This window comes from Dromiciops gliroides, chromosome 1 (assembly GCF_019393635.1).
Source record: "Dromiciops gliroides isolate mDroGli1 chromosome 1, mDroGli1.pri, whole genome shotgun sequence".
Classification (NCBI taxonomy): Eukaryota; Metazoa; Chordata; class Mammalia; order Microbiotheria; family Microbiotheriidae; genus Dromiciops; species Dromiciops gliroides.
The window spans coordinates 436,597,369-436,623,820 of record NC_057861.1 but is presented as its reverse complement, the minus strand read 5'-3'; the positions used below and the strand labels follow the sequence as shown (position 1 = coordinate 436,623,820).

The 26,452-nt window shown below is 40.7% G+C and overlaps 1 protein-coding gene across 1 annotated transcript; it reads left to right on the top strand.

Moving 5' to 3' along the window:
• The first annotated feature begins 2,410 nt into the window (after positions 1 to 2,410).
• Positions 2,411 to 25,606, top strand: TMEM171 (transmembrane protein 171). Its single transcript, XM_043978633.1, has 4 exons — positions 2,411 to 3,081; positions 14,657 to 14,801; positions 22,520 to 22,530; positions 25,407 to 25,606. The coding sequence occupies exons 1-4, from the start codon at positions 2,445 to 2,447 to the stop codon at positions 25,604 to 25,606; spliced, it is 993 nt and encodes a 330-aa protein (XP_043834568.1). The 5' UTR covers positions 2,411 to 2,444.
• Positions 25,607 to 26,452: the final 846 nt, after the last annotated feature.

The following is a 26,452-nucleotide window of genomic DNA, read 5'->3' as shown; positions in this document are numbered from 1 at the left end:
TGTGAAAAGTTGCAATAATGCATTGTAAACCTTAAAAATGCTATATCAATGCTAGCTAGTAATAGCTGGTATTATTATTATTACAAAAATAACCCAAATCAAATAAGATAACATGTAAAGTGCTTTTTCAAATTTAAAAGAACAATATAATTGCTGACTATTATTATCACAAAAATACTCATCCTCTATATTAATAAAGATGTTGGTTTGGGTGCCTTTGGGGAGCAACATTTTTTCCCAGTAGATTTTACTTGCATTTTTTTCCTCCTATTCATGATCTTGTTGTACTGAGTAGTACCTTTAACTCGTGATTGTTGCTATCAGTTGTTCATTTTAAAACGAATCTCAGTTACTTTTTGCTGAAGCAGGGCCAGCTTGGCTCAAAAATGTGAGCGCAGAGGCTCCATTCTGTCTAAAGCAAGCTGGTTCTGATTCACCTACCTGTCCTTGAGTTTCCCTGCTCATGCCAGAAAGCTGGTGCCTGTTTCCACAAATAGAGAAGCTATATGGGTCCAAGATGACAAATATGTCATTTCAGGCCATGCCCACACAACTGGATCAGGACCACCATTTTGGCTGATTTCAATTCCATTTGAATTTAAGGAGCACTGATTATTACTGAGTAAAATTTGCTAAATTAAAAAAAAAAAAGGCAACCCAACTATTTGGAGAAGTTGACCAGGGGCCCTAAGAGATGGACGTGATTTTAAAGATCTTCTGGTCCCACTCAAATAGAAATGACCCTCTATATTGAATTAGAAAACCTCAAATTAACACTGTATTTTATTGTATTTTTATTTATTTTGTTAGATATTTCCCTATTACATTTGGAGGGGCATGGCAATGAGCATTAAGTGACTTGCCCAAGGTCACACAGCTAGTAAGTGTCAAATGTCTGAGGTTGGATTTGAACTCAGGTCCTCCTGAATCCAGGGCCAGTGTTTTATCCACTGCGCCACCTAGCTGACCCTCCCCCCATTATATTTTTTGTTTGTTTTTTTGGTGAGGCACTTGGGGGTTAAGTGACTTGCCGAGGATCACACAGCTACTAAGTATTAAGTGTCTGAGGCCGAATTTGAATTCAGGTCCTCCTGACTCCAGGGCCAGTGCTCTATCCACTGTACCACCTAGCTGCCCCCCCCCCCCATTACATTTTAATCTGGGCCAAGCTGTATGTACTTGGGAGTTTTGCTGGCCAGGAGTTTGATACTTTTGGTATAGTCTAACCTCCTGCCCATTGTAGGAATTCACTTGAAACTGCTAAACCATCAATGAGTATGGTTATACCTTCAATAAAAACAAATATGATGGAAATTAGTAATATAAGTAAATTTATACACTTAATTTGGGGTTGTAATGGGGGAGGGTGACATTTATAGATTGAGAATATTCTTTGTATCTCTATGAAAGTTAAATATGGGAAATAAGCTTATAAACCTGGAGCCAGTGGAAAGAGCCTTCAATTTGGAATCAAAGAATCATACCTCTAGGACAGCTAGGTGGTGCAGTGGATAGAGCACCAGGCTTTGAATCAGGAAGACTCATCTACCTGAGTTCAAATCTGGCCTCAGATGCTTTACTAGCTGTGTGACTTTGGGCAAGTCATTTAACCTTATTTGCTCCAGTTTCCTCATCCCTAAAATGAGTTGGAGAAGGAAATGAAAAAACCACTCCAGTATTTTTGCTAAGAACAACAACAGAGTTGGGAGGCTCCTCAGAAGCCTTCTTGTTCAACTCTTTCATTTTATACATGAGGAAACTAAGTCTTATGGAGGTGAACTGAGTTGCCCAAGGTCACACAGGTGATGGGTGCCAAAGTTAAGACTTGAACTCTGGTCCTCTGTTTAGAACTTGGGCTCTTTCCACTGCACCATGCACCTTCTTAGGACATCGCTTTGGATCCTCTCTCTCTCCAACTTATGGCCTGGGTAACCTTGGACTTCTCTTGAGTGTCAGTTTCCTCAACTATAAAACAAAGGGGCTGGATCTGATGGTCCCTAAAATCTCTTCCAGCTCTAAATCTCTGATCCTCTGGTGTGAAAAATCCCACCCAGATTTTGGAAGGAAGGATAGAAAGATACCAAGAAAGCCTCTGTTGCTTACTGCTGAAATTCCACTTCCTCTCTTTTTGAGCATCTGCATAAAAATCTGCCACTCGGGAATTTCTGAGTGTTGGGTTTTCTGACTCATATGCCAAGTCATTGTTCGAAAATTCCTTCAGATGTTGTTCACTTGTGTGAAGTCCCAAAGTAAAAAAGAGTAAGGGTTTCCGTTCTGAAAGGACCGGAGACCTTCTGGCAAGAGGGAAAAATACAGTAGGGAAGGACAGACACGTGCACTTCTTGAAGTCTGTTATTTCTTTCCAGGTCTCCCAAGGGCTGGCGGCATTCGGGACTACAGTGGCAGAGTTCCCTTTCCCCCGGTGAGAAGGGGACACCTCTGTGATGCCCCCCGCTACTGCTCCCGAGCCCGGTGGGGATGTGAGTAGAAGGCGTATCAGCAAAATCATCTTTTTCCTTTTTGTGTTTGGAGTCATCTTGCTCTGTGCCGGAGTCTTGCTTTCCATCTTTGGTTTTCAGACGTGCCACTATGAAACCCTTATTGACTGCAGTGCAGTACTGAAAATCGTGGGGCCTTCCTGCGCCGTGGTTGGCCTCGGAGCAATCATATTGGCCCGATCCAGGGCAAAGCTTCAACTCAGAGAGAGGCAGCGGCAAGGCAACCAGGTTGACCCGGACAGCTTCTTTATTTGTGGAGAGAGTCGCCAGTTCGCCCAGTTCCTCATCTTTGGGTTCTTGTTTTTAACCAGTGGGATGCTGATCAGTGTGCTGGGCATCTGGGTCCCTGGATGTAACTCAGGATGGCCCCAGCAATCATTTAATGACACGGAGACTTCCAGTGCAGAGTCACAGGCATGTGGCTTTCTTTCTCTCCAGATAATGGGCCCATTGATAGTGCTCATTGGATTATGTTTCTTTGTGGTGGCACACATTAAGAAAAGACACAACTTGAGTTCTAGCCAAGACTCCTCGGAAAGCGAAGAAAGGCGCTCACAGAACGAGCCTGTACAAGTCACCGTAGGTGGGTGAATCACAGCAGTGGGCTAAGATTGCTGTTAGAGGCTGTGATGCTACAAGTTTACACTATAGCTTATGGTTTTCAAACCCAGTGAGAAGAGGTTAAAAAAAATTCCTTAGGAATAATTTTATTTATATTTATAGTACTACTGAAAACAGGTCAGTATTATTATTTTATTTTACCTATGAGGATCATGGATCCCATGCAGTGTTGTAGGGCTTGATGCAAACAATGCAATCTCATCCACAAACACAAGTACCTATTGGACCTCAGCATCCATAGGAAATCCTGACATTTGGCTACTGCGTTGGATCTCCCCCATGATTCCTTTGGGAGTGTCTGTGTGTGTATTTTCTTGTTTTATGCCTCATCTGATATTAATGATCAGAGGGTCATTAAACAAATTATTTCTGTTAAATCTTTTAAGGAATCTTATGTAGTTTGGGGATACATCTTGTTGGAGGAGAACTTTTAGTTTTGTTTTTTTTTAATAGTCTAGGGCAGCTAGGTGGCGCTGTGGATAAAAGGGCTGGCCCTGGATTCAGGAGGACCTGAGTTCAAATCCAACCTCAGACACTTGACACTTACTAGCTGTGTGACCCTGGGCAAGTCACTTAACCCTCATTGCCCTGCAAAAAAAAAAAGTCAACAAATAATACTTTTAAAAAATAATCAACCAACAATAAGAACAAAGACATTTTATTTTCTCAATCATGTGATGGTAAAGATATGGTCTACTATAGAATATCATTTACAAGAGATTATTTATTCCTTTATCCTACCTTCATCAACCATGTCTTCAATGTATGTGCAGGTTATTCTCAAAAATTATAAGCAATGAAAAAATGGGATGCAGGTTGGTATTTATTGATGTTTTCTCTGTGCTCTTCTTCATATCATCTTTTTTTTTTTTTGGTGGGGCAATGAGGGTTAAGTGACTTGTCCAGGGTCACACAGCTAGTAAGTGTCAAGTGTTTGAGATGGGATTTGAACTCAGGTCCTCCTGAATTCAGGGCCAGTGCTTTACCACTATGCCATCTAGCTGCCCCTCAGTGTTCTTCTTGGTAGGGGTAATAATAAGATTTGAAGGTGTGTTTTTTTTCCATGCCTTTTTCATACTCCCTCCTATTTATACAGGAAAAAGCAACTAGATGGATAACGACTATTGTCTAAACCATCAATGTCTCAAAGTGTTTGCATCCATGGCAGTCCACAAGGTCAAATAATAATTTTTCATAATACTAAAATATTCTAATTTCTAATATAGTTAAATATTGATAGATAGAAGGCCCCCTCCAAGAACTCTTTGGGATGCTCAATAATGTTTGAGTGTAAAGGGGTATTGAGATAAAAAAGTTTGAAAACTGCTGGTCTAGACTATGATATGCCATTGAATAGATAAACTATAAAAGTGGTCTATTCATATGTATATCTTGAATAGACACTATGGATAGAAAATGAGGTGGGCCCATGATTGAAGAGACAGAGGGTGAGCTGGATTGCTTTTGGGACACTGTGCAGTGCTTTAATTGACCCCAAACTTCTCCTTGAACTAAAGGCCCATTTATTCTTTGAAGTATGGCATATGGCCATGAGTCATGGAATCTTAGTTTCAGAAGAATTGAAGGAAGGAAGGGAGGGGAAGACATATTTGTTAAGCACCTACTATGTGTCAGGCACTCTACAAAGCATGGTAAGGATCAAATGTCATTTGATCCTTACAATAACCCTGTAAGGTAGGTGCTGTTATGATTCCCATTTTACATATTAGGAAACTGAGGCAGGTAGAGGTAAATTGCTTTGCCCAGGGGCATGAAGCTAGTAGGGGGCCCGAGACTGGATTTGAACTCTGGGCTTTCTGACTCCAGGCACAGTACTCTATGCACTTTGTCACCTAGCTCTCACTCAAAGGGGCCATAGGAAGGGGGTATTGGAGGTATGTGTAGGTGACAAATACACAAGGGAAGTAGTGTAAGGATAGCATCAGATGAATGACTGGAAAAGAGTCATGCATCAAGAGCCAGAGAATGAAAGATATATAGCCTCCCCTGAATCACTGGTCACAGCAAAAGGTTAGGAAACATAGAGGAAAATTCCCAGCATGATCTTTGTGGAAGGAGGTTGACAAGAATTGCAAAGGATCAGAAACCCAGGATGGGTTGGGGCTTGAGCCACTGGAGGGAATGCTCACATCAGTGAGACCATGGAACCATCAAAGGTGTACATATCTGAAGGACCTCTGAAGGTGCAGAGTTGAGTGATTTTCCCTTAAGATTCCCAGCAAACTTCGAGCAAAGCAAGGGTTTAATTATTTTATTTATTTATTTATTTATTGGCGAGGCAATTGGGGTTAAGTGACTTGCCCAGGGTCACACAGCTAGTAAGTGTTAAGTGTCTGAGGCCAGACTTGAACTTAGGTCCTCCTGAATCCAGGGCCGGTGCTCTATCCACTGTGCCACCTAGCTGCCCCACAAAGCAAGAGTTTAGAAGAATATGCTGGAGGAATTGGAGAGAGAATCTGGAACAAATAGTTACCATTTATATAGTGCTTATTAAGTGGCAGTGACTGTCTACGTCTACTAAGGGCTCTACAATTATGATCTCATTTGATCCTCACAATGACTCTGGGAGGTAAGGGTTACCATTATTCCCATTTTACAGATGAGGAAACTGAGGAAAATAGAGATTAAGCAGAAAGAACACAGTACTTGGAGTCGAGATCTGGGTTCAAAGAATCTGAGTCAGGAAGCATGTCAGAGGCCATTGAGGCCAACTTGTAGCTGAAAAGGAATCCTTTCTCCACCCTCCCTGGCTAGTGCTCTCAAGCTTCCCTTTGAAAAGCTCCAGTGGGGAGAGCTTCCCTCCCAAGGTGACTCATTCAACTTTTGGGTAGCTCTTGTTGTTTGTTGTTGTTGTTATTGTTGTTGTTGAGTCGTGTCTGACTCTTCCTGACCCCATTTGAGGTTTTCTTGACAGAGATACTGGAGTGCTTTGCCATTTCCTTCTCCAGCTCATTTTACAGATGAGGAAACTGGGGCAAATAGGGTTTAGTGACTTTCCCAGGGTCTCCCAGGTAGGAAGTATCAGAGGTTAGGTTTGAACTTGTAACGATTAGAATGATGCCACCTTCTGGAGACTTACTGTAGAAGAGTTCCGCCCATGAAGCGAAGGTCTTTGAGGGCAAGACCAGGAGTCTTTTCTTTGGCGTCAGAAAGTGACGCGGGCTAGTGGGAGGAGGAAGGAAGAGACTGGCGCTAACTCTGACTCTCTGGCCTTTGGACTCTGGTGGAGAGTGGAGCTAGAAATGTGCTCTCCCTTTAATAGATAGGAATCTAGGCCTTTCTCTCTCTTTACCAAATTCTTATTCTCCTTAATAAATGCTTAAAAGTCTAACTCTTGCTAAAGCTTATAATTTATTGGGGACCACTCATTAGATATTTTAGACAGTTTAGCTAGAATTTTAGCCCTTAACAAACTCATGAAGATGAGTCTTCCTGACTCCAGGCGCAGTACTCTACCCACTGCGCCACATGCTTGGTGTAATGTTTAGAATGATGCCACCTACTGGAGACTTGCTGTGGGAAAGCTCCGCCATGAGGAAAATGCCTCAGAGGCATTGTGGCTTTTCCTTGGCGTCAGGAAGTGACGTTTGCTCATGGGTGCTGTCTATCAAGGCTCCCAGCCAATCAACTTGAGGAGCCTCCTATTTTCTGGGAGGAGACAGGAAGGAGGAAAGCGGGCCTGCGTGGAGAGCTCTCGCGCTTTTGGGTTCCTGACTTGATGGTGGTGGTGGCAGCAGAGGACTTCACAGGAAATTTGAGGAAAGATAGGAATGCCAAGCTGTTGGAATTCTGTCCTCAATCTTTTTCTTTCTATTTTTCAATAAACCTTTAAAAACCTAAACTCGTTTTATCAGTGATTTTAGTCAGTTTTCCCCAAAACTGGGGGAACAGATTAGAATCCACAATTTAGAATCTTAAATTACACATTGGATAGCTCTATAGCTAGACATCTACCTCTTCAATTTGAGAGGCAGCTTGTTATGGTGGATAGAGGAATGGGCTTGGAATCAGAACAGTTTACAAATCCTGCCCCAGGTATGGACTAGCTGTGTGACCTTGGGTAAGTCATTTAATCTTTCTGCATTTTCAAAAGCTCCCCAAGTGTAAAATAAGGGAGTTAGCTCTCTGAGGTCTCTCCTAGCTCTACATTTATGATCCTAGGCATTTCTTTTCTTTCTTTTTTTTTTTTTTGGGGGGGGGGATGAGGGTTAAGTGACTTGCCCAGGGTCACACAGCTAGTAAGTGTCAAGTATCTGAGGCCAGATTTGAACTCAGGTCCTCCTGAATCCAGGGCTGGTGCTTTATCTACTTCGCCACCTAGCTGCCCCCTGATCCTAGGCACTTCTAACCATCACTCCCACTTTTTCTTGCTTTCTGGGGCCATCCCCTTTCAGGAATCGGCTCTTCAAGAACTTGATGATAATAATGTGGCCTGTCTTCTCAACATCCTGGGCACCCTTCTGTGGACTTGCTCCAGTCCATTTATGTCCTTCCAAAAATAGGGTGCCCAGAATATCCTTTCACTTTGTGGGAATTTATTTAATGGGATTCTCAGGCTAATCAGTTGGAGGTACAAACAATAGTCAACCTGACAGGTGACAGTGATTAGACTGAAGGGCTCTGGGCTCAGGCAAACAGTTGATAAATAGGATACACTGGCTTAAAACTTGGTTCTAACATTAACTACATGTCTGACTCAGGGTTAGTCACTTAACCCTTTTTGCCTCAGTTTCCAACTTACTATGAGAAAAGCATTTTGTTAGCCTTAAAGTGCTTTGGATTTTGATTATTATCATTAAGACACCCTTTTAACAAGAAAATAAGGAATAATAATAACTCCCATTTCTGTGTCACTTTTATATTCACAAAGTGCTTTCCTCATGACAACTCCATGAGGATTTTAGGAGAGTGCCAGGCCTGGAGTCAAGAAGATCTGAGTTCAAATTTAGCCTCAGACACTTACTAGCTGTGTGATCCTGGGCAAGCTACTTAATCTCGGTTTGCCTCAGTTTCCTCATCTGTAAAAAAGGGGATAATCATAGCAACTACTTCCCAGGGCTATTGTGAGGATCAAAAGATATAATAATTGCAAAGCTCTTAGCACAGGGCCTGGCATGTAGTAAGCTATATAGATATTAGCTGCTATTATTATTGTTGTTGTTGTTGGTAATATTATAATCCCCACTTTACCAATGAGGAACTGATACTGTGAGAGATTTAAGTCATTGCTCTTCATTATGCAGCCAGTGTATGTCAGAGGCAGGATTAAATCCAGGCCTCATGTCTCAAAGTTAGAACTCTATTGATCAATCCAGTTAAAGCTCTATAACATGGGATTGGAAAACCACAGACTTGGTTTATTAAATTGTTCTTTCCATAGATTCCAGGGTTCCCCAAATCAGGACCAGTTGTTTTTCTCTTGCTGCTTAAAGCAAAACAAAAGAAAACATGTAACCACACATTTTGCACCTTTTCAGGATCATTAGTTACTTTGGTCACCTGGATTTAGTTGGTAAACTATATTTAGCTTTGGCTTGTGAAAAATTAGCCAAAGGTGATTACAAAGGGCAAACAACTCCAGAGGCCCACTCTCTCGGTGAAAAGGATGAAGAGCAATTGATGATCCTCAGAGCTCTTCTTGTTTGAGACTGACTGAGACAAACACTCAGGGGCAGGAGGTCACTTGTGTTTTTCCCTTTAGCTGGTTGATTTAATTGCCACAGAGTCAACGCATTAACTAAGCTTCTTGCTTTGTGTAGGGTTGACATTGAGGAGGGGCAGGAGACTCAGTATTTATAAATATTCAATAGGGTGATCCCAGTTGATGCCCTCTGTTTATTTACTTGGGTGTGATTGCATGAAAGAACACCTTCCTCTACGCACAGTCCTTCAAGTCTGGACTCCATGTTCTCTAATTGCAGGCTCGGAATTATGGGTATTTGCATCATGACAATAGACTTGACTAGACAGCCTTCCATTTGGTTGGAAAGGTCACAGAGTAGGCTATTTGGATTCACTAAAGATAAAGGAAGCTAGGTGGCACAGTGGATAGAGCACTGGGCCTGGAATCAGGAAGACTCATCTTCCTTAGTTCAAATCTGGCCTCAGATACTTACTAGATGTGTGACCCCGGGCAAGTCACTTCACCTCGTTTGCCTCAGTTTCCTCATCTGTTAAATGAGCTGGAGAAGGAAATGGTAAACCACTCCAGTGTCTTTGCCTAGAAAGAGTCAGATGTGATTAAAAAATACTACTAAACAATAACAAAAGGAGTAAAGTTGTAGGTCTTTTGCATCAAACCATGAAGATAGGCTCATTTGAAATAAGAAGTTAGTACACTTGATTCTTGCCGTGGAGTTTCTCTGATGGGCTCACAGGCTTGTGAGATTTATAACTGGAAAAATTCTATTATGTAACCTAACCCCTTCATTTTACACATGAGGAAACTAAAGTCTAGACAGGTTAATTGACTTGCCCCAGATCACACAGGTATTAATGAACAAAGTTTGAGTTCAAACCCAAGTCCTCTGATAAATCCAATGCTCTTTCAACTATATCTCCCGTCCTAACAAGGAGGCTCAGTTCTGTTTCCATTTTAAGAGGCAGAATGGCAAACAAGGAAGAGCATTGACCTTGGATTCAGTAGTTATCCAAGCTCTACTACTAATTAGCTGTAAGTACATATATAAATACACACATATACATGCATACATATATATGCATGCATACATACATACTAATTTCTGATTGTCAAAATATAGCCACATTTATTTTTCACTGTTCTGGATAAAATTGGAATGTTACTCCTGAATGCTGATTTTCTCTGTTTGAAACTGTGGTTTTCTCTTGGGGACTTTAGAAAACAAGTATAGCATCGGTTCCTCTCAAATTTAGACCCCTTGAAAGTAATGCCAGGATCAAGTAAAGCTTTGATTTTTCATCTATACAAAAGCATAGCTCATGAGCCCCCATTGTTGTTTTCTCTTACTAAACCAAGCAGAGGACACTTTTGTTTAAAGCGTAAAACATTTACTTAAACAACATAGCAACATAAAAGACAAGGAAAATCCCACCCCACTCTCCTACAAATGGGGTTATACTAGACTACAAATTGGTGGGAGAGGGAACAATGGTCAGAAAAAAAAATCACATTTGTAAGTCTATATCCTGGGGCAGCTAGGTGGCACAGTGGATAGAGCACTGGCCCTGGAGTCAGGAGTCCCTGAGTTCAAATCCGGCCTCAGACACTTAACACTTACTAGCTGTGTGACTCTGGGCAAGTCACTTAACTCCAATTGCCTCACTTAAAAAAAAGAAAAGAAAAGAAAGAAAGAAAGGAAAAAAGAAAGAAAGTCTATATCCAAGCTGGATCTCTATTCCCAACACTGCCAATTTTTTGTTCCCTTGATGTACTGCCATCTTCTGCCTCTCTGATCATGTGTGTTTTTTTTTCTGTTGAATTTGTCTCCATTGCTGCTCTCTGCTGGTCTTCTGCTCTGCTGCTCTCTTTGGTCCTTTGCTGATTTCCACACTCTCCATCTCCTGATCTTCCTCTGAATTGAAATTTCTATGTAGCCTCTTCCCTCAAGAGGATGAGCCTCAGCTTCTTTTAGCCCACAGTTCCTACTGCTATTTTCAGCTCTTTTGTGAATCAGATCTATGGCCATATAGGGTCAAGCCCTCAGCTTTGGTTAAGTCTATTTTTTTGTACTGCTTTATTTCATCCTCAACTCAGTCTACAATTGTAGTTGGGCTGGTGATATTGATTTTGATTTCTATCATGCTTTTGGTCTTTAGTCTGGGTCTATGCAAATCATCTCTAGAGATTTTCTTAGCAAATCTGGAGGTGAAGTATATGATGTTTTGTCCTGCTTTTATGAATGTACCAAAATCACTGTTTACTAAGTCCCAAAGACTGGTCCCAGTATTGTTGTTCGGTCATTTCAGGAATGTCCAATACTTTTTGACTCTCTTTGAGATTTTCTTGGCAAAGATACTAAAGGAATTTGCCATTTCCTTTGACAGATAAAGAAACTGAGGCAAACATGGTTAAGTGTTCTTGCCCAGGGTTCCACAGCTAGTATCTGAGGGCAAATTCAAACTCATGAAGATTAGACTTCCTAACTCCAGGCCTGGCATGATATCCACTGCACCATCTAGATGCCCCTTGATGGGCCCAGGATTATATTTCACCAAACAGCCTTATCATGGAGATCAGTTGGATCAACAGAATGAATAAGCCTCTTTTTTTTTGGGGGGGGGGGCAGTACTTTTTTTTTGGTGAGGCAATTGGGGTTAAGTGACTTGCCCAGGGTCACACAGCTACTAAGTGTTAAGTGTCTAAGCCTGGATTTGAACTCAGGTCCTCCTGACTCCAGGGCCAGTGCTCTATCCACTGCACCACCTAGCTGCCCCTTTTTGGGCAGTACATTGAGGATTAAGTGACTTGCCCAGGGTCATACAGCTAGTAAGTGTCAAGTATCTGGAATCAGATTTGAACTGAGGTCCTCCTGAATCCAAGGCCAGTGCCTTATCCACTGCACAACCTAGCTGCCCCAAAATTACTTAAAAATTTTTTTTTTGGTGAGGCAATTGGGGTTAAATGACTTGCCCAGGGTCACACAGCTAGTAAATATTGAGTGTCTGAGGCTGGATTTGAACTCAGGTCCTCCTGAATCCAGGGCCGGTGCTCTATGCTGTATATACTTAAAAAAAAAAAAGAGATAGAACTCTACATATTTTATTCCACTCTTTTGGATCAATAGTATATGTAGAGGGCCAGCTAGGTGGCACAGTGGACAAAGCCCTGGCCCTGGATTCAGGGGACCTGAGTTAAAATCTGCTCTCAGACACTTGATACTTACTAGCTGTGTGACTCTGGGCAAGTCACTTAACCCTCTTTGTTCTGCAAAAAAACCCCAAAACCCCAAATAGTATATATAGAAATACTGATCTTATTTTATGTTTGTTAAGTTCAGAATTTTTTTAAGTGGGAAAAAAACACACATGTTCCAGACTTCAGCCAGAAAGTGACTTAGGCCTGCATGGTGCATAGTAGGTCAAACTGAGAGACAATTGCTAAGACACTGGATTTAGATTCAGGAAGAGACTTGAGTTCATATGCAGCTTCCAACACTTACTGGCTATGTGACTCTGGGCAAGTCATTTAATCTTTCTCAGCCTCAGCTTTCCTCATGTGTAAAATAACATTTACTCCAGGCTGTTGCTATTAGAATCAAAGGAGATAATTTAACTACTACTACTACTACTACTACTACTACTACTACTACTACTACTACTACTACTACTGAACTGGGAGACAGGGTGGCATAGTAGATAAAGAGCTGGCTTGTTTGTTAGGAAGACCTTCTTTCAGCCTGTGTGACCCTGAGCAAATCACTTCTTAGGCTGTAGGGAATTTGTTAGTATTATAGATTGCTGAAAAGATGAAAGCCTACAATGGTAGTGGGAGTGTTCTTATTGGGAAGTTTCCTTCATCGATGAAATCACAGATCTGATCTAATGTAGAAAAATATTTGTGTACTAACCTCACTGGCTGTCTATGAGGGAAGTGCTTTGAAAACAAGAAACAACTATGTATAAATGTGAATTGTTATTCTTTTCTTCATTTGTGAAGCATTGAAACAAATACTCAGGGAAAGAGGTTGTGAAAACATTGAAATGTAGTAGAATAAATGTGTGTATTCATACACATATAGATACACACATATACTTATACATACACATACCCCCCACATATACAAAAAATCTTATATAGAACTATTTTTTTTCCCTCAGCATTTTCCTCCCCATCTAATTGTTAGTTTTGAGAAAAGTGAAATAAATTCATTTAAATTTGAACTTCTAGTTCTTGGTTGAACTTCTAGGCATGTAAAGTTTAAAAAAATAATAGATTGTTTAAGAAAGTTTAAATGTTATATCAGTAAATCATTCAGTTAACAGGCTTTTCTTAAGTGCTTATTATGTGTCAGGCATTGACTGGGTTACCAAGATAAAAGTGAAACAATTCCTGCTCTTAAGAAACTAACATTCTCTTGTGGGAGACCCCATGTATGGAAATTGTTTTTGTCGATATTTAGTCTTGTCTTACTCTTCGTGATCCCATTTGGGGTCTTCTTGGCAAAGATACGGGGTAGCTTGCCATTTCCTTCTCTAGCTCCTTTTAAAGATGAGGAAACTGAGGCAAACAAATGACTTGCCCAGGGTCACACTACTAGGAAGTTTCTGAGACCAGATTTGAACTCGGGTCTTCCTGATTCAAGGTCTAGTCCTCTATCCAATGCATAACCTGGCTGTTCTATGTACATAAATAAGCTCTCACTTGTGGCTCCAAGAAACTGTAGCATGCATAGCAGCTACACCCCAGAAAAACCCTGTTGATAGATGGGCTAACCCAGGTAGAGGACAACCAGTGGGCCTGAAGCCCATTGGTGAGTTAGGGGGATGTCTACGCCAAGCATGTGAAAACTTTCCCTGGCAGAATGGGTAGATGTGAACATTTTGTTTCAGTGGGTCATGAAGGTGGTGGAAGTTTAGTTAGATCACCAAAGGCACTAAGATCATCCACTGCATTCCAGGCCATCACCAATAGTCCTGAATTTTGACTTGCCACTGGACTTCCATGACTTTGGAAGAGAGAAAGAGGCTGATGACTTTGTGCAACTCTGCCTCACTTAAATCCACTTCATGCGTGAGTCAAGACATCACCTGTGATGTCATTGATCCTCTTTGAAAATGAAGGATGAGAGGGCAGTTAGGTGGCACTGTGGATAAAGCATCGGCCCTGGATTCAGGAAGACCTGAGTTCAAATTTGACCTCAGACACTTGACACTTACTAGCTATGTGACTCTGGGCAAGTCACTTAACCCTCATTGCCCTGCCAAAAAAAGAAAGAAAGAAAGAAAGAAAGAAAGAAAGAAAGAAAGAAAGAAAGAAAGAAAGAAAGAAAGAAAGAAAGAAAGAAAGAAAGAAAGAAAGAAAGAAAGAAAGAAAGAAAATGAAGAATGAACAAGAACTACAATATAAATAGGCATAGACAATACATATAAAATAAATATATGGGAATTTTGAGAGAGAGGGCATTTGGATGCTGAGCACATCAGAAAAGACCAGGTAGAAGAATTTCAAATATCGAACTGAACTTCAGAGAGCACTATATAGCTGAATTTTAGGTTGGACTCTGCTGACTTGTCTATGCTTTTTATCCTGAAAGCTACACCTCTGTAATGGAAAATGTGGTGGACTTGAAGCTAGGCAAGTTGTGGATTAAAGTGCTCCTCTTGACATAACCATGTAACTTGGGTCAAGTCTTTGAATCTCAGTTCTTTCATTTTTTAAAAAATGAGAATAATAAATGAAATAATGTGTGTCATATGTTATATAAAAGGAATTTATTATTATGACCTGGATTTTTTATTATGCCTTACATGAATGGGAATTCTTAAAGAGTCATTCTTTTTCCTTCTTGCTATTAATTCTGCCTTTGTTTCCTTAGGTGATTCTGTGATAATCTTTCCACCCCCACCTCCACCTTATTTTTCGGATGTTTCAACATCTACGGTGGCAACACATAACTCTGCATCTAACAGTTTGCCTCTGAGTGAGAACCCACCATCATATTACAGTATTTTTAATTATAGGTAAGATTTTCCATGCTAATTTGTGAGAATGAAATGCTTAACTTACAATTCCATAGCCTGCAGGATAATTTAAAATTATTCAATTCACTTTGTTATGTTTCTATTCTTGCCAATTATATACGATGTTCCAAAAGTCTTAGGGCAGTTTTAAGGCATTGTATACAGGGCAGCCGGGTGGCACAGTGGATAAGTGCCAGGGCTGAAGTCATAAAATCTCATCTCCCTGAGTCCAAATCTAGCCTCAGATACTTACTAGCTATGTGATCCTGGACAAATCACTTTACCTTGTTTGCCTCAGTGTCATCATTTGTAAAATGAGCTGGAGAAGGAAATGGCAAACCACTCCAGCATCTTTGCCAAGAAAACCCCAAATGGAGTCACAAAGAATCATACATGATAGACTAAAGAACAACAAAAGGCATTACAACTTAAAGAGCTTAAGCCAGGGGTGTCAAACTCAAATAAAAAAAATGGATTGCTGGGGGCAGCTAGGTGGCGCAGTGGATAAAGTACTGGCCCTGGATTCAGGAGGACCTGAGTTCAAATGTGACCTCAGACACTTGACACTTACTAGCTGTGTGACCCTGGACAAGTCACTTAACCCTCATTGCCCTGCCCCCCCCCCCCCCCGCCAAAAATGGATTGCTGTTAATTGCATATTAACTTTGACAATTAACATTATTTATATGGTATTATATTTTTATTTATTTAAATAATATTTTCCAATTACATTTTAATCTGGTTCAGGTCTATAGCTGCATTAGGATATAGCACATGTCAAAGATGTGGCTGAGGACCAGAGCCAGACTAAAATGTAATTGGGAAATATGTGTGTATATGTATATGTATGTTTAGCTTGTATTTGTAATGTATTATATATAATAAATATTACATATATAAAATGTATAGATAACACATATGCAATATTTTATACATACCTACATATATACATATACATACATTTTTATATATGTATGTAGCTTTAATAGCATAAAACTGCATTAAGACTTTTGGGATACCCCATATAAAAATTTAGGGATCAAACTGATTAAATTTCTTATGCTATACATATATATACATACATATTTTATATATATTCTTTTGTTTATTTATTTTGACTTGCCTAGGGTTACGCAGTTATTAAGTATCTAAGACCAAATTTGAACGCAGGTCCTCCTGTCTCCAAGGGCCTGTGCTCTATATCTACTGTAACACCTAGCAGCTCTGATACATCTTCCTCCTCCTCTTCTTCCTCCTCTTCCTCCTCCTTTGGATAAAGAATGTTTATTGGTCAAACTTATGCAGTTGAATGGGTAACTGTGAGTTAATCCATTAATGAATCCATTATCAATAGACACTGCAGGTGGACAATAAGTCCAAATTGAAGGAAGAGAGTAGACTGGGTTGTATTTGGGAATTGGTATAGCACTTTCAATCACACATCCATGCTTTGTCCACCACAAATCTAACCTCAACTGGGCTTTGTCTGCTGTCTGCCAAGCCTTTCATTCTTTCCTGATGGACCCTAGTACACTTGCTATAGCATCTGTTTCAGAGTTTGCTTCCTCTTCAGACTACTACTCACTCTGCCCCTTCCCCCTCTTAAGTAGACCTAACCGTCTCTTCTTAAGCTACATCTTGAATTTAGAAAAATTTGTCTATGCCACCTTTCCTCCTCTAAAATGAATGCAATCCTCTTCCTTGTACAATATTGCTCTTACTTGAGAAATTCAGTCTTTTTCTAAGTGTTACTAGCTCAGTCCTCATTCCTGTGAATCAGGTACAATATCACTTATGGGAAACAGAGACACAGAAACTTGCCCAACTTGATTGTGGTCACACAACAAAGGGAAGAATAGCAAAGGTAGGAGGGGAGACTGAGTATCTTGCCTAGGCTAGTGGTCTCTGCACTAACCCAGCTTCCTGATTCCATTAGGCTTCTGTCAGTAAAGGAAACAGGAGCTGAGGCAGCCTAGTGCTAAAGCATTTGGTCAGTTCAGCCTGAATCACTGCTCCATCAATCCACCCCCTGTGGGCCCAGCCTCACCAAGGAGAAGGTGGTCAGAGCCATGGCTCACCTGCTCAGGGAGCCACACAGGCTTATGTGGGTCTTCAATATGAAAACATCTATTGAGACATTTTCTTGGTGGCTCTAACAACTGCATGTTTGTGGTGAGCCTTGTGTTAGCCAGCTGAAAAAAAGAAGTGGGCACCTGGCTAGTCCCTTTCACAAGCACATATATTTGGTGAAATTCTGCTTTATCTGTGGGTCTTGATTTCACTTTTTAGAGGTTTTTCATTTAAAAATCCCACTTTTTTGTGGAGGGAATGGGATTGGACAGGGTATTGAAAGATGAATATTCAGATTGCTTGCTATCTTAGGGAGGGGGAGAGGAGGGAAAAAATTTGGAACTTAAAATCTTATAAAAACGAATGTTGGGGGGCTATTAGGTGGTGCAGTGGATAAAGCACGGCCCTGGATTCAGGAGGACCTGAGTTCAAATTCGGCCTCAGACACTTGACACTTACTAGCTGTGTGACCCTGGGCAAGTCACTTAACCCTCATTGCCCTGCAAAAAATGCCCCAACAAACAAACAAACAAAAATGAATGTTAAAGGTGGCAGTACATAAAGCACTGGCCCTGGATTCAGGAGGACCTGAGTTCAAATTTGGCCTCAAACACTTGACACTTACTAGCTGTGTGACCCTGGGCAAGTCACTTAACCTTCATTGCCCTGCAAAAAAAAATGAATGTTGAAAACTATCTTTACATGTAATTGGAAAAATACTATTAAGTAAAAATAAAGATGAATATTAATTGCATTTGGCTGGGCATGTTCACCTGTGAACAGAAATACCTCGAATTAAATCATTAATGAGCTGGTACATGTTTCTAACTTGTCACCTAAGTGTCCAACGTTATAAGCCTGTATATTATTAGGTCTTTAAAAAAAGTTTTTATATACCACCTGATGAGACTCTGCGGTCTGAATAGATTTGTTTGTTTTCATTGCTTCCAAGTCTTATGACTTTGTATTATAGAAGTCACTTTCCCAAGAATAACATAAGATTAGAACAAATTGTTTTCCAAATTACTGTGGGAGGCTAATTAAGAAGACTTCTACTACTTCCTCTCCTATGGATGATCTCACTTCTTTTGTTCTTTTTCATACTCAGGCCATCCTTTTCCCTGCACTGGTCAAGGTCACCTTCAGTCTATTTGACCCAATCCTGTTGGAGACTTCCCCAGAGTAGCTATGGTTTACCAAAGGATCACTCTCCCTTCCCAAAGCTCCCATCATTGCTTTGCCTTCTCTAAACTTTCTTTGGATCACACAATCACAGGACTTAGAGTTGGAAGGAATCTTAGACATCATCTAGTTCAATGCCCTCTTTTCATTGATTTAATCTCAGGTTAAATGACTTGCTCAGGGTCTCATGGATAAAAAGCCTCAAAGTCACCCATGCCCTTGATGACAAATCCAGAATTGTTTCCATTATATTCTTTTTGGACTGAGAAACAGTGTGGCATAATGGTTAATTAATAATGGCTTTGCCTTTAGGAAAATCTGGTTTCTAGTCTAGTGTCTGACATCTACTGGCTGTATAACGTCATGTTCATTATTTAGCTTCTCAGTGCTTCAGGTGAGAGGTATCAAAAACACAGTCTCAGGCCACTCGTGGCCTACAACACTCCCTCTCTAAGACTACAGATTGCGAAAAAAGGTTCATATATGCCTCAAAAGAGGGATTTTCCTCACTTGAGAGTTCCTTATAAATATAAGGTCACAGCTCCAGTGCCCATCCCTATTCTTGCACTGATCCGTGCAATTTGCCTTAAGAAATCATGATGTGAATCACCCAGTACTCTTTTCTGTAAACAATCTAATTTTATAAATATTTATAACTAATTACTATGTGCAGGATACAGTGTTTAGTACTGGGAGTACAAAAGTGGAAAAAATATTATAGTCCTGCCCTATTATATTTGCCCGATGACCTGTAAACACTCTTCTCCAGGGAGAACAAATCATGAGCTTTTGTTGCTGTTTAGTCATTTTCAGTCATCTCTGACTCTTTGTGACCCAATTTGGGGTTTTCTTGGCGAAGATATCAGAGCAGTTTCCAGCTCATTTTACAGGTGAGGGTATTGAGGCAACAGTGAAGTTACTTGCCCAGGGTCACTCAGCTAGGAAGTATCCGAGACCAGATTTGAACTCAGGAAGATGAGTCTTCCTGACTCCAGGCCTAGCACTCTATCCACTGTGCTGCCTAGCTGGAATAAGCTTAGTTGGTATGATTCAGAGAGGCAGCTCTTTGATGGATGGCCACATTTTTTGATCATTGGTAATTCCTCTGAATCTAGCAAACACTGTGCATGGACTTGGAACACAGGTGTACGTAGGGCATGGGTACACTGGGCCTATTCTACATATACCCCTCTGACTCAGAAGCTACCTGATCCTCCACTTATGATGGAAAGAGGCCTGGATCTGGAGTCACACGACCTGGGTTTGAATTCTAGCTCTGCTTACTTACTATGTGATCTTGCACAAGTTATTCAGTCTCTCTCAGCCTCAGTTTCCTCATTTAAGAAAGGTTGGATTAGACAATATCTAAGGACCTTTCTAACTTTAAATCCTTTGTTGTCATTCCAAACTAAAATAGTCACCAGGGAACACTCAATGATGTAATAAGGGGAGGAGACCCAAGACCAGATAAAGGGATACAATGCCTATGTCTTCCAGCCTTACCTGGCCTCCTCCTGGTACACATTCCATTCATTCTTTCCATAATGCTAACATTTTCTTACCTCCCTCTCTCAGTATGGGGGTGGTGTAGGTGGTATTTTATTGTTTGGGCCCTGAAGGTTATGTGTGTACAGATGGTTCTGTGGCTCACAGGGAGGCAAGAATAGATTTTGTCAGTTTTATTGGCATATAATTTATAAAAATAACTCCTAATAATTTCTTTAATTTTATCTTCATTGGTGGTGCATTCACCCTTTTAATTTTTGAGACTGGTAATTTGATTTTCATCTATTTAAAAAAATAAAATTGACCAATGTTTTATCTATTTTATTGGTTTTATTTTATAAAAACAGCTCCTACTTTTATTTATCAGTTCAATGCTGTTTTCTTTTTTTACTTTCAATTTTATTAATTCCTCCTTTGATTGTCAGGATTTCTATTTTGTTGTTTAATTGGGGCTTAAAATTTTTTCCTAGTTTTTTTTTTTACTTGCATGCTTCATCCAATGATCTGTTCTTTTGATTTTTTGTGAGCTTTTAGAGATATAACTTTTCCCCCTAAGTACTGCTTTGACTGAATCACACAAATTTTGGTACGTTGTCTCATGATCATCATTATCTTTAATGAAATTATTGATTATTTCTATGTTTTATTCTTTTGTCCACTCATTCTTTAGGATTAGATTATTTAATTTCCAATTAATCTCTTTTTTTTTCCTGAGGCAATTGGGGTTAAGTGACTTGCCCAGGGTCACACAGCTAGTAAGCGTTAAGTGTCTGAGGCCAGATTTGAACTCAGGTCCTCCTGAATCCAGGGTTGGTGCTTTATCCACTGCACCACCTAGCTGCCCTTCCAATTAATCTTGAATCTCTGCTTCCAAGGTGCTTTATTGAATGCAACTTTTATTGCATTATGGTCCTAAAAGGGTATATTTAATATTTCTGCTTGTCTGCATTTGTTTGTGAGTTTTTATGCCCTAATTCATGGTCAATTTTTTTCTTTTTTAAATAATAAACATTTTTATTTATAGTTTTGAGTTCCAAATTTTATCCCTCCTTCACTCCTCTCCTCCCTACTCCCAGTAAGCATCAGATATGGGTTATACATGTGCAGTTATGTAAAATATTTCATGATCAATTTTTGTGAAGGTGCCATGTACATCTGAGAAAAAGGTATACTCCTTGTTATTCCCATTCAGTTTTCTTTAGAGGTCTATCATATCTAATTCTTCTAAAATTCTATTCATCTCCTTAACTAAAAGAGAAGAGTTTTAAGAAGGAGGAGGTGTTTGCAGTCAAATACTGCAGAGAAGTTTAGTCTTATTGAGTACAATTCCATTTGACATCTCCTACCTACACTTCTGTGAAACCAGGCCATTCATTATTCCCCCCAAAAGTCCCAAGTCTTTGTGCTTTTGCTTAGGCCTGTGCAATACACTCTGCTTGGCACTGACAGAGTATTAAGATGAGTAATCAAAAGGCCCTTGTGCTCAAGAAGCTTATACTCTAGTAGAGGGAGGGATAAGGTGAACCCACATATATATTTGACAATCCTTAGGGTAGGTTCATGGAATTAGACTTGGACCTAGGTCTAACCTAGAGGTCATTGAGTCTAATGCCTTCATTTTCTGAACAAGGAAAATGAAGTACAGAGAGTAAGGTGAATAGTCCAAGGTCATTCATTTAACCAGTCACAAAGTTGGGGTCTGAGCCCATGTCTTCTAGTGTTCTCTCCAATGTGCCAGTCCTAGAGCACATAGCTGAAGCTGTGAGACTGATCAATTCACGTGTAGAAAGAGCAGAGGGAGAAAAAGAGCACAGATCTTTTCCTAACACCTGGAATGTCCTATTCTATTCAAATGTAGTCTCTTCCAGAACCTAGAGATGCACCTAAGAGGTTCAGTGGACAGCCTAGAGTCAAGAAGACCTAAATCTAAATCCAGACACTTCCAGACAAATTGAGATACTTCCTAGTTGGAGGACCCTGGAAAAGCCATGTAATTTCTGCCTCAATTTCCCCACTTGTAAAATGGCATCTACCTTCCAGTGTTATTGTGAGGGTCACATAAGGTAATATTTGTAAAGTGCTTAGCACAGTGCTTGGCACATAGTTGGAGCTTATTGTATGCTTATTCCCTGCCTCCCCTCCATGTGCCCCTCTTTTATTCCCCAATCACAATCAATAGCTCTTTCCTTTGAATGTGCTTTCACTTTACTTGTGTATCTTTTTTTTTTTTTTAGTGAGACAATTGGGATTAAGGACTTGCCCAGGTCACACAGCTAGTAAGTGTTAAGTGTCTGAGGCTGGATTTGAACTCAGGTACTCCTGACTCCAGGGCTGGTACTCTATCCACTGCGCCACCTAGCTGCCCCTTTACTTGTGTATCTTAACCCCATCTACTAGACTATCAGCTCCTGAAGGGGAAAAAACCATGTCTTCTTCACTTTTTTCTCCCCTCCCCTGACTTCCCTTTGCCAGCAGCACCTAGCAAAATACATTGGACAGTAGGGGGGTTCAATGAATTGGTATTGAAATACAAAGCTCATTGAGTCTGATAACATCATTGGCAACCTTTGGAAGGACAGCTTCAGTAGAAAGGAGGGAGTGGATAACAGATTACAGGAAGGGAAAGAAGGAATGGATTTTTGAATATTGGCAGTATGAAGAAAAAGAGAAATAGGACAATAATTAGAGGGACTGGTGAAGTTAGGTAAAAGGGATTTTTGTTTTGTTTTGTTTTTAGAGATAAGGTGACCTGCCAGTTGACAGTACTGGTGAGCATATGCTATTTTGTATTGTTAGCCATACTTTTATCCCCAGGTCCTGTTTCCCCAACTAGACCATAAACCACTATAAGACAGAGATATTGCTAGTCAATGTCCTATTTCCTTGAACATAGCAGACATTCTGATGTTTTGGAGGGCCATAATGATGCAGTGGAAACAGTACTGGATTTAGAGTTAGAGGACACAGGTTCAGATCTCTGGGCCTCAAATTCTTCATCCACTTAGAAGGTGACCTAAGGTTAGTTTTTCAATAGTCAGCCAAAAAGCATTTAAGCTTGTACTATGTGCCAGATACTGTGCAAAGTGCTGGGAATACAAAGACAAGCAAAAAAGAAAGATGGTCCCTACCCTCAGGGAGCTTACATTCTAATGGGGAAAAATACATAAAAGGAAACTGATGAAAGGGGAGGAGACAGCTTGTGGGGAGGGAGAGCATGAAGGAGAGGCCCAGAGTGCAACCTGGTGGGAAATGAAGAGATAGGTAGCCTGGGCATCCTCCTTAAACGGAAGTTCTTGGGGGAGCCATCCCATCAGAAGGAGGACCTGCAGGGACAGAGAATACTTCCAGGGCTCAAGCGATCTTCTAGGAGGAATTGGCTTCTAGAGTATGATGGAGTTTAGCCTGGCCAGAAATGAAAGATTCCCTTTAAATCTAAAGCTGTGATCTTATAGGACAGAACATTGTAATACAAAGTCGAAATTGGATGTAGAATAAAAAAGAGGCACCAAGCGCTGTGGGTATCGAGACAAGAGAGACTGAGGGGCCAATAAAGATTTCAAGAAGGAAGCAGAATTTGAGCTGTACCTTGAAGGTTGAGTAGTATTTCGACAGGGAGCAACAGAGGAGTAAACACTACAAAAGGTGAGAATAGCACAAAGAAAGAGGAGAGGCAAAGAAAGGGAACCAGAAAGCAGACCCATTTTGCAAGCACATAGAAAAAGAACATATAGGGAAGGAATGGAAAATAAGGCTGAAAAGGTAAGCCATGGTCAGACCTAGGAGGGCTTTGAATGCCAGGTTAAGAAGTTTAGGCTTTATTGCTTGATAATGGGGACCTACTTATAGTTTCTGAGGTGGGTAATAGGGTTAGAGCTTTATTTTAGGAAGATTAATTGGACAGTGGTGTGTAAGATATATTGGGGGAGTATGAGGGGGAGGAAACGCAGGGAGAGTAGACCAATTAGGAAGCCTATTGCAACAATCTAGGTTAGTGAAGGTCTGAAACTAAGGAGGTGAAAATAGAAGTGGAAAAGAAGCAATGAGTCAAGGGACGTTATGGAGCCAGAATCAACAAGACATGAAACTCATTTGGATAATGAGTTATGAGAATATCATCAATTCTTAAGAAAAATCAGGACTAAGGAATTGCAATGTTGTCTTGTCACATTAAGACTATGATGCCAAAAAAAGACTATAATGCCTCTAAAAAATTTAGATTTGCCTCTAAAAAAAAAAAGAATGCCAATGACATATTTTTAGTCATCACCGAGATGATCATCAATGCCTCCAGATTTATTTAGTGGAAAATTGATTTTGTGAAGGAAAAGGACTGGAGGTCACCTTCTCTTCACTGAAGGAATTCAGGATCTTTATCTCAAAGAAGACATGACTTAGAGGTTCCACTGTGGCCATCTTTAAATATGTGAAGTATTGTCAGTCTTGTCAGCGATTAGACTGACTACATGGCTCCAGAAGGACGAACTAGCGTCCGTGGGTAGAAGCTGCAGAGAGAATAATCAGATCTTGGTTCAATATGGAGGTGGGGGAGGCAGATTAGCTTCAGACATTTGCTAGCTCTGTGACCCTGGGCAAGTTAATCTGTCTGCATCAGTTTTCCCATCTCTAAGAGGAGAGTAATAATAGATAAGAATAGAATAGAACAAAACAGATGATAATAATAATAGGTTTAGTAATAAACCTAACTGCCAGAGTCGTTGTAAAGATAAAATGCTCGGTTGTACTGCTACTGCTGCTTTCTTGACACCCTTCCCCCCCTCCACTGGCAGTCTGTCTAATGCCCTACCTCTCACTCCAATTCTCAACTGGGCACTTTCCTTGGGCCGTCCCACATGCCTAGAATTCTCTGCTTTCTCATCTCTGCTTCTTGGCTGCTATGGTGTCTTCTAAGTCTCAGACAAAATCCCACCCTCTACAAGAAGCATTTTTTTGTGTTTGTTTGTTTTTGTGGGGCAAATGGGGGTTAAGTGACTTGCCCAGGGTCACACAGCTAGTAGTGTCAAGTGTCTGAGGCCAGATTTGAACTCAGGTACTCCTGAATCCACGGGCCAGCTACTTTAACCACTGCGCCATCTAGCTGCCTCTTACAAGAAGCATTTTTTTGATGTCCCTTAATGTAAGAGACTTTCCTCTGCTGATTAGCTCCTATTTATCCTGCGTTATATCTTGTTTGTTCTGGAATCTTTGCATGGTGACTCTCACATTAGATTATTTGAGAGCAAGGATTGTCTTTTGCTTTTCTCTGTATCCCCAACACTTAGCCCAGTGCCTGGCACATAGTAGGCTCTTAAGACATGTTTAACGATGAACTGATCATTTCCCCTGAGCTAATCCTGAGTAGTCTGACAACACTACTCCAAGGTTAGGCATGCTGCCTCCTAGTATCCTGTCCTCACCTTCCTCCTCCTCCTCCTCCTCCTCCTCCTCCTCCTCCTCCTCCTCCTCCTCCCTCTCTGGGTCACAAGGTCACTCCCAGCTGGCCTCCCTGGGGAAGAGTCGGAGGAACAGAGTGAACGGGGCATCAACTCTCATTAATGCATTGAACAGGATGGGCCACTGATCTCTCTTCCAACTCTGAATTTCTGTGTTTTCTGACTGTCCTAAAGTGGATGGGCAGCTTGGAAGATGATGAGTTCCCCTTGCTGGAGATGTTTACACAGAGGGTTCATGACCTCAGATCACTGTAGAGGTTTTTTTTTTTGTTTTTTTTTGGCAGACATGGGTTGGGGTAGAAGGCCTTTTGAGATCTGTAATTCTGTGCCTTTGTGTCTTTTTTTAAAATGTCCTCTTTCTCTCCCACTTTTTCTTCTTTTTAATAGGACTCAAATTCTGAGGTTCAAGGAGCAGCTTCTTATAGAGATCCTGAACCTATATATACAATTCTGGAACTAATTTATCTTCAGAGACGTCACCTGCCCTCACACATTTCATCTGAATTGCCTCCCAGATATGAAGAAAAAGAAACTGTGAATGTTGACCTTCCCACCTCTTCTACTTCCTCTTCATCTTCTCAGCCTTCCCCACCATGAACTATGAACTAAGTTCACTTTCCAAAGTTCTTGTTTATGTCTGATCACACGTTTATTTAACTTTGTTTTTATAATAAAAACATTCAACGACATTGGGTTATGTTTTATTTTTCAAAGTCAGTCAACACCTTTTCTCGAGGATACACCAAGGTTGGTAAGTACCGGTTCTTTGAAATGGGGTGCTCCAAAGTTCAGCTAATAGAAACCTTGGCTAATGGTTAACTTGATCATTTATGGTTCCAGTGTCACTCACTGCTGTTGAAAAGAAACAGGAACAAGACCACTAATTTTCCTGGGTGAAGTTTGTATAAACAAGACAGTTAGGGAACCTGCATCCTGTGACAGTTACAAACATGCTCTCCCACTTTTGTCTAGCTGTAATACAGGCCTTAGGGGCCATGCAGGGGATCAATTTATAGGTTCAACTGTTTTTGTTTGTTTGTTTTGTGGGGCAATGGGGGTTAAGTGACTTGCCCAGGGTCACACAGCTAGTAAGTGTCAAGTGTCTGAGGCTGGATTTGAACTCAGGTCCTCCTGAATCCAGGGCCGGTGCTTTATCCATTGCGCCACCTAGCTGCCCCTGATTCAACTCGTTTTTAAAGAGCCTTTGGGTACTTCCCAAACTGGATCCCTTTGGAGGGGATCCTAGGCTTTATAGTATCAGAGTAAGATCTGGATGCATATTTGAATCATGTATGTAATGATGTATCCAAAGGTTTATCTTTGAGAGGCAACCATGGTGGGACAGACAGTTGGCTTAGAAGCCAGGAAGACCTGAGTTCAAGTTCTCCTTCTGACATCAATTGTCCGTGTGACCCTGCACTATTAGCTAAGACTATTATCTGT

Excerpts from the sequence above, each read along its gene's own strand:
- TMEM171 (XM_043978633.1), top strand. The coding sequence starts at position 2,445 with ATGCCCCCCGCTACTGCTCCCGAGCCCGGTGGGGATGTGAGTAGAAGG. Across the intron at positions 3,082-14,656 it reads GCCTGTACAAGTCACCGTAG|GTGATTCTGTGATAATCTTT; the intron begins GTGGGTGAATCA and ends TTGTTTCCTTAG.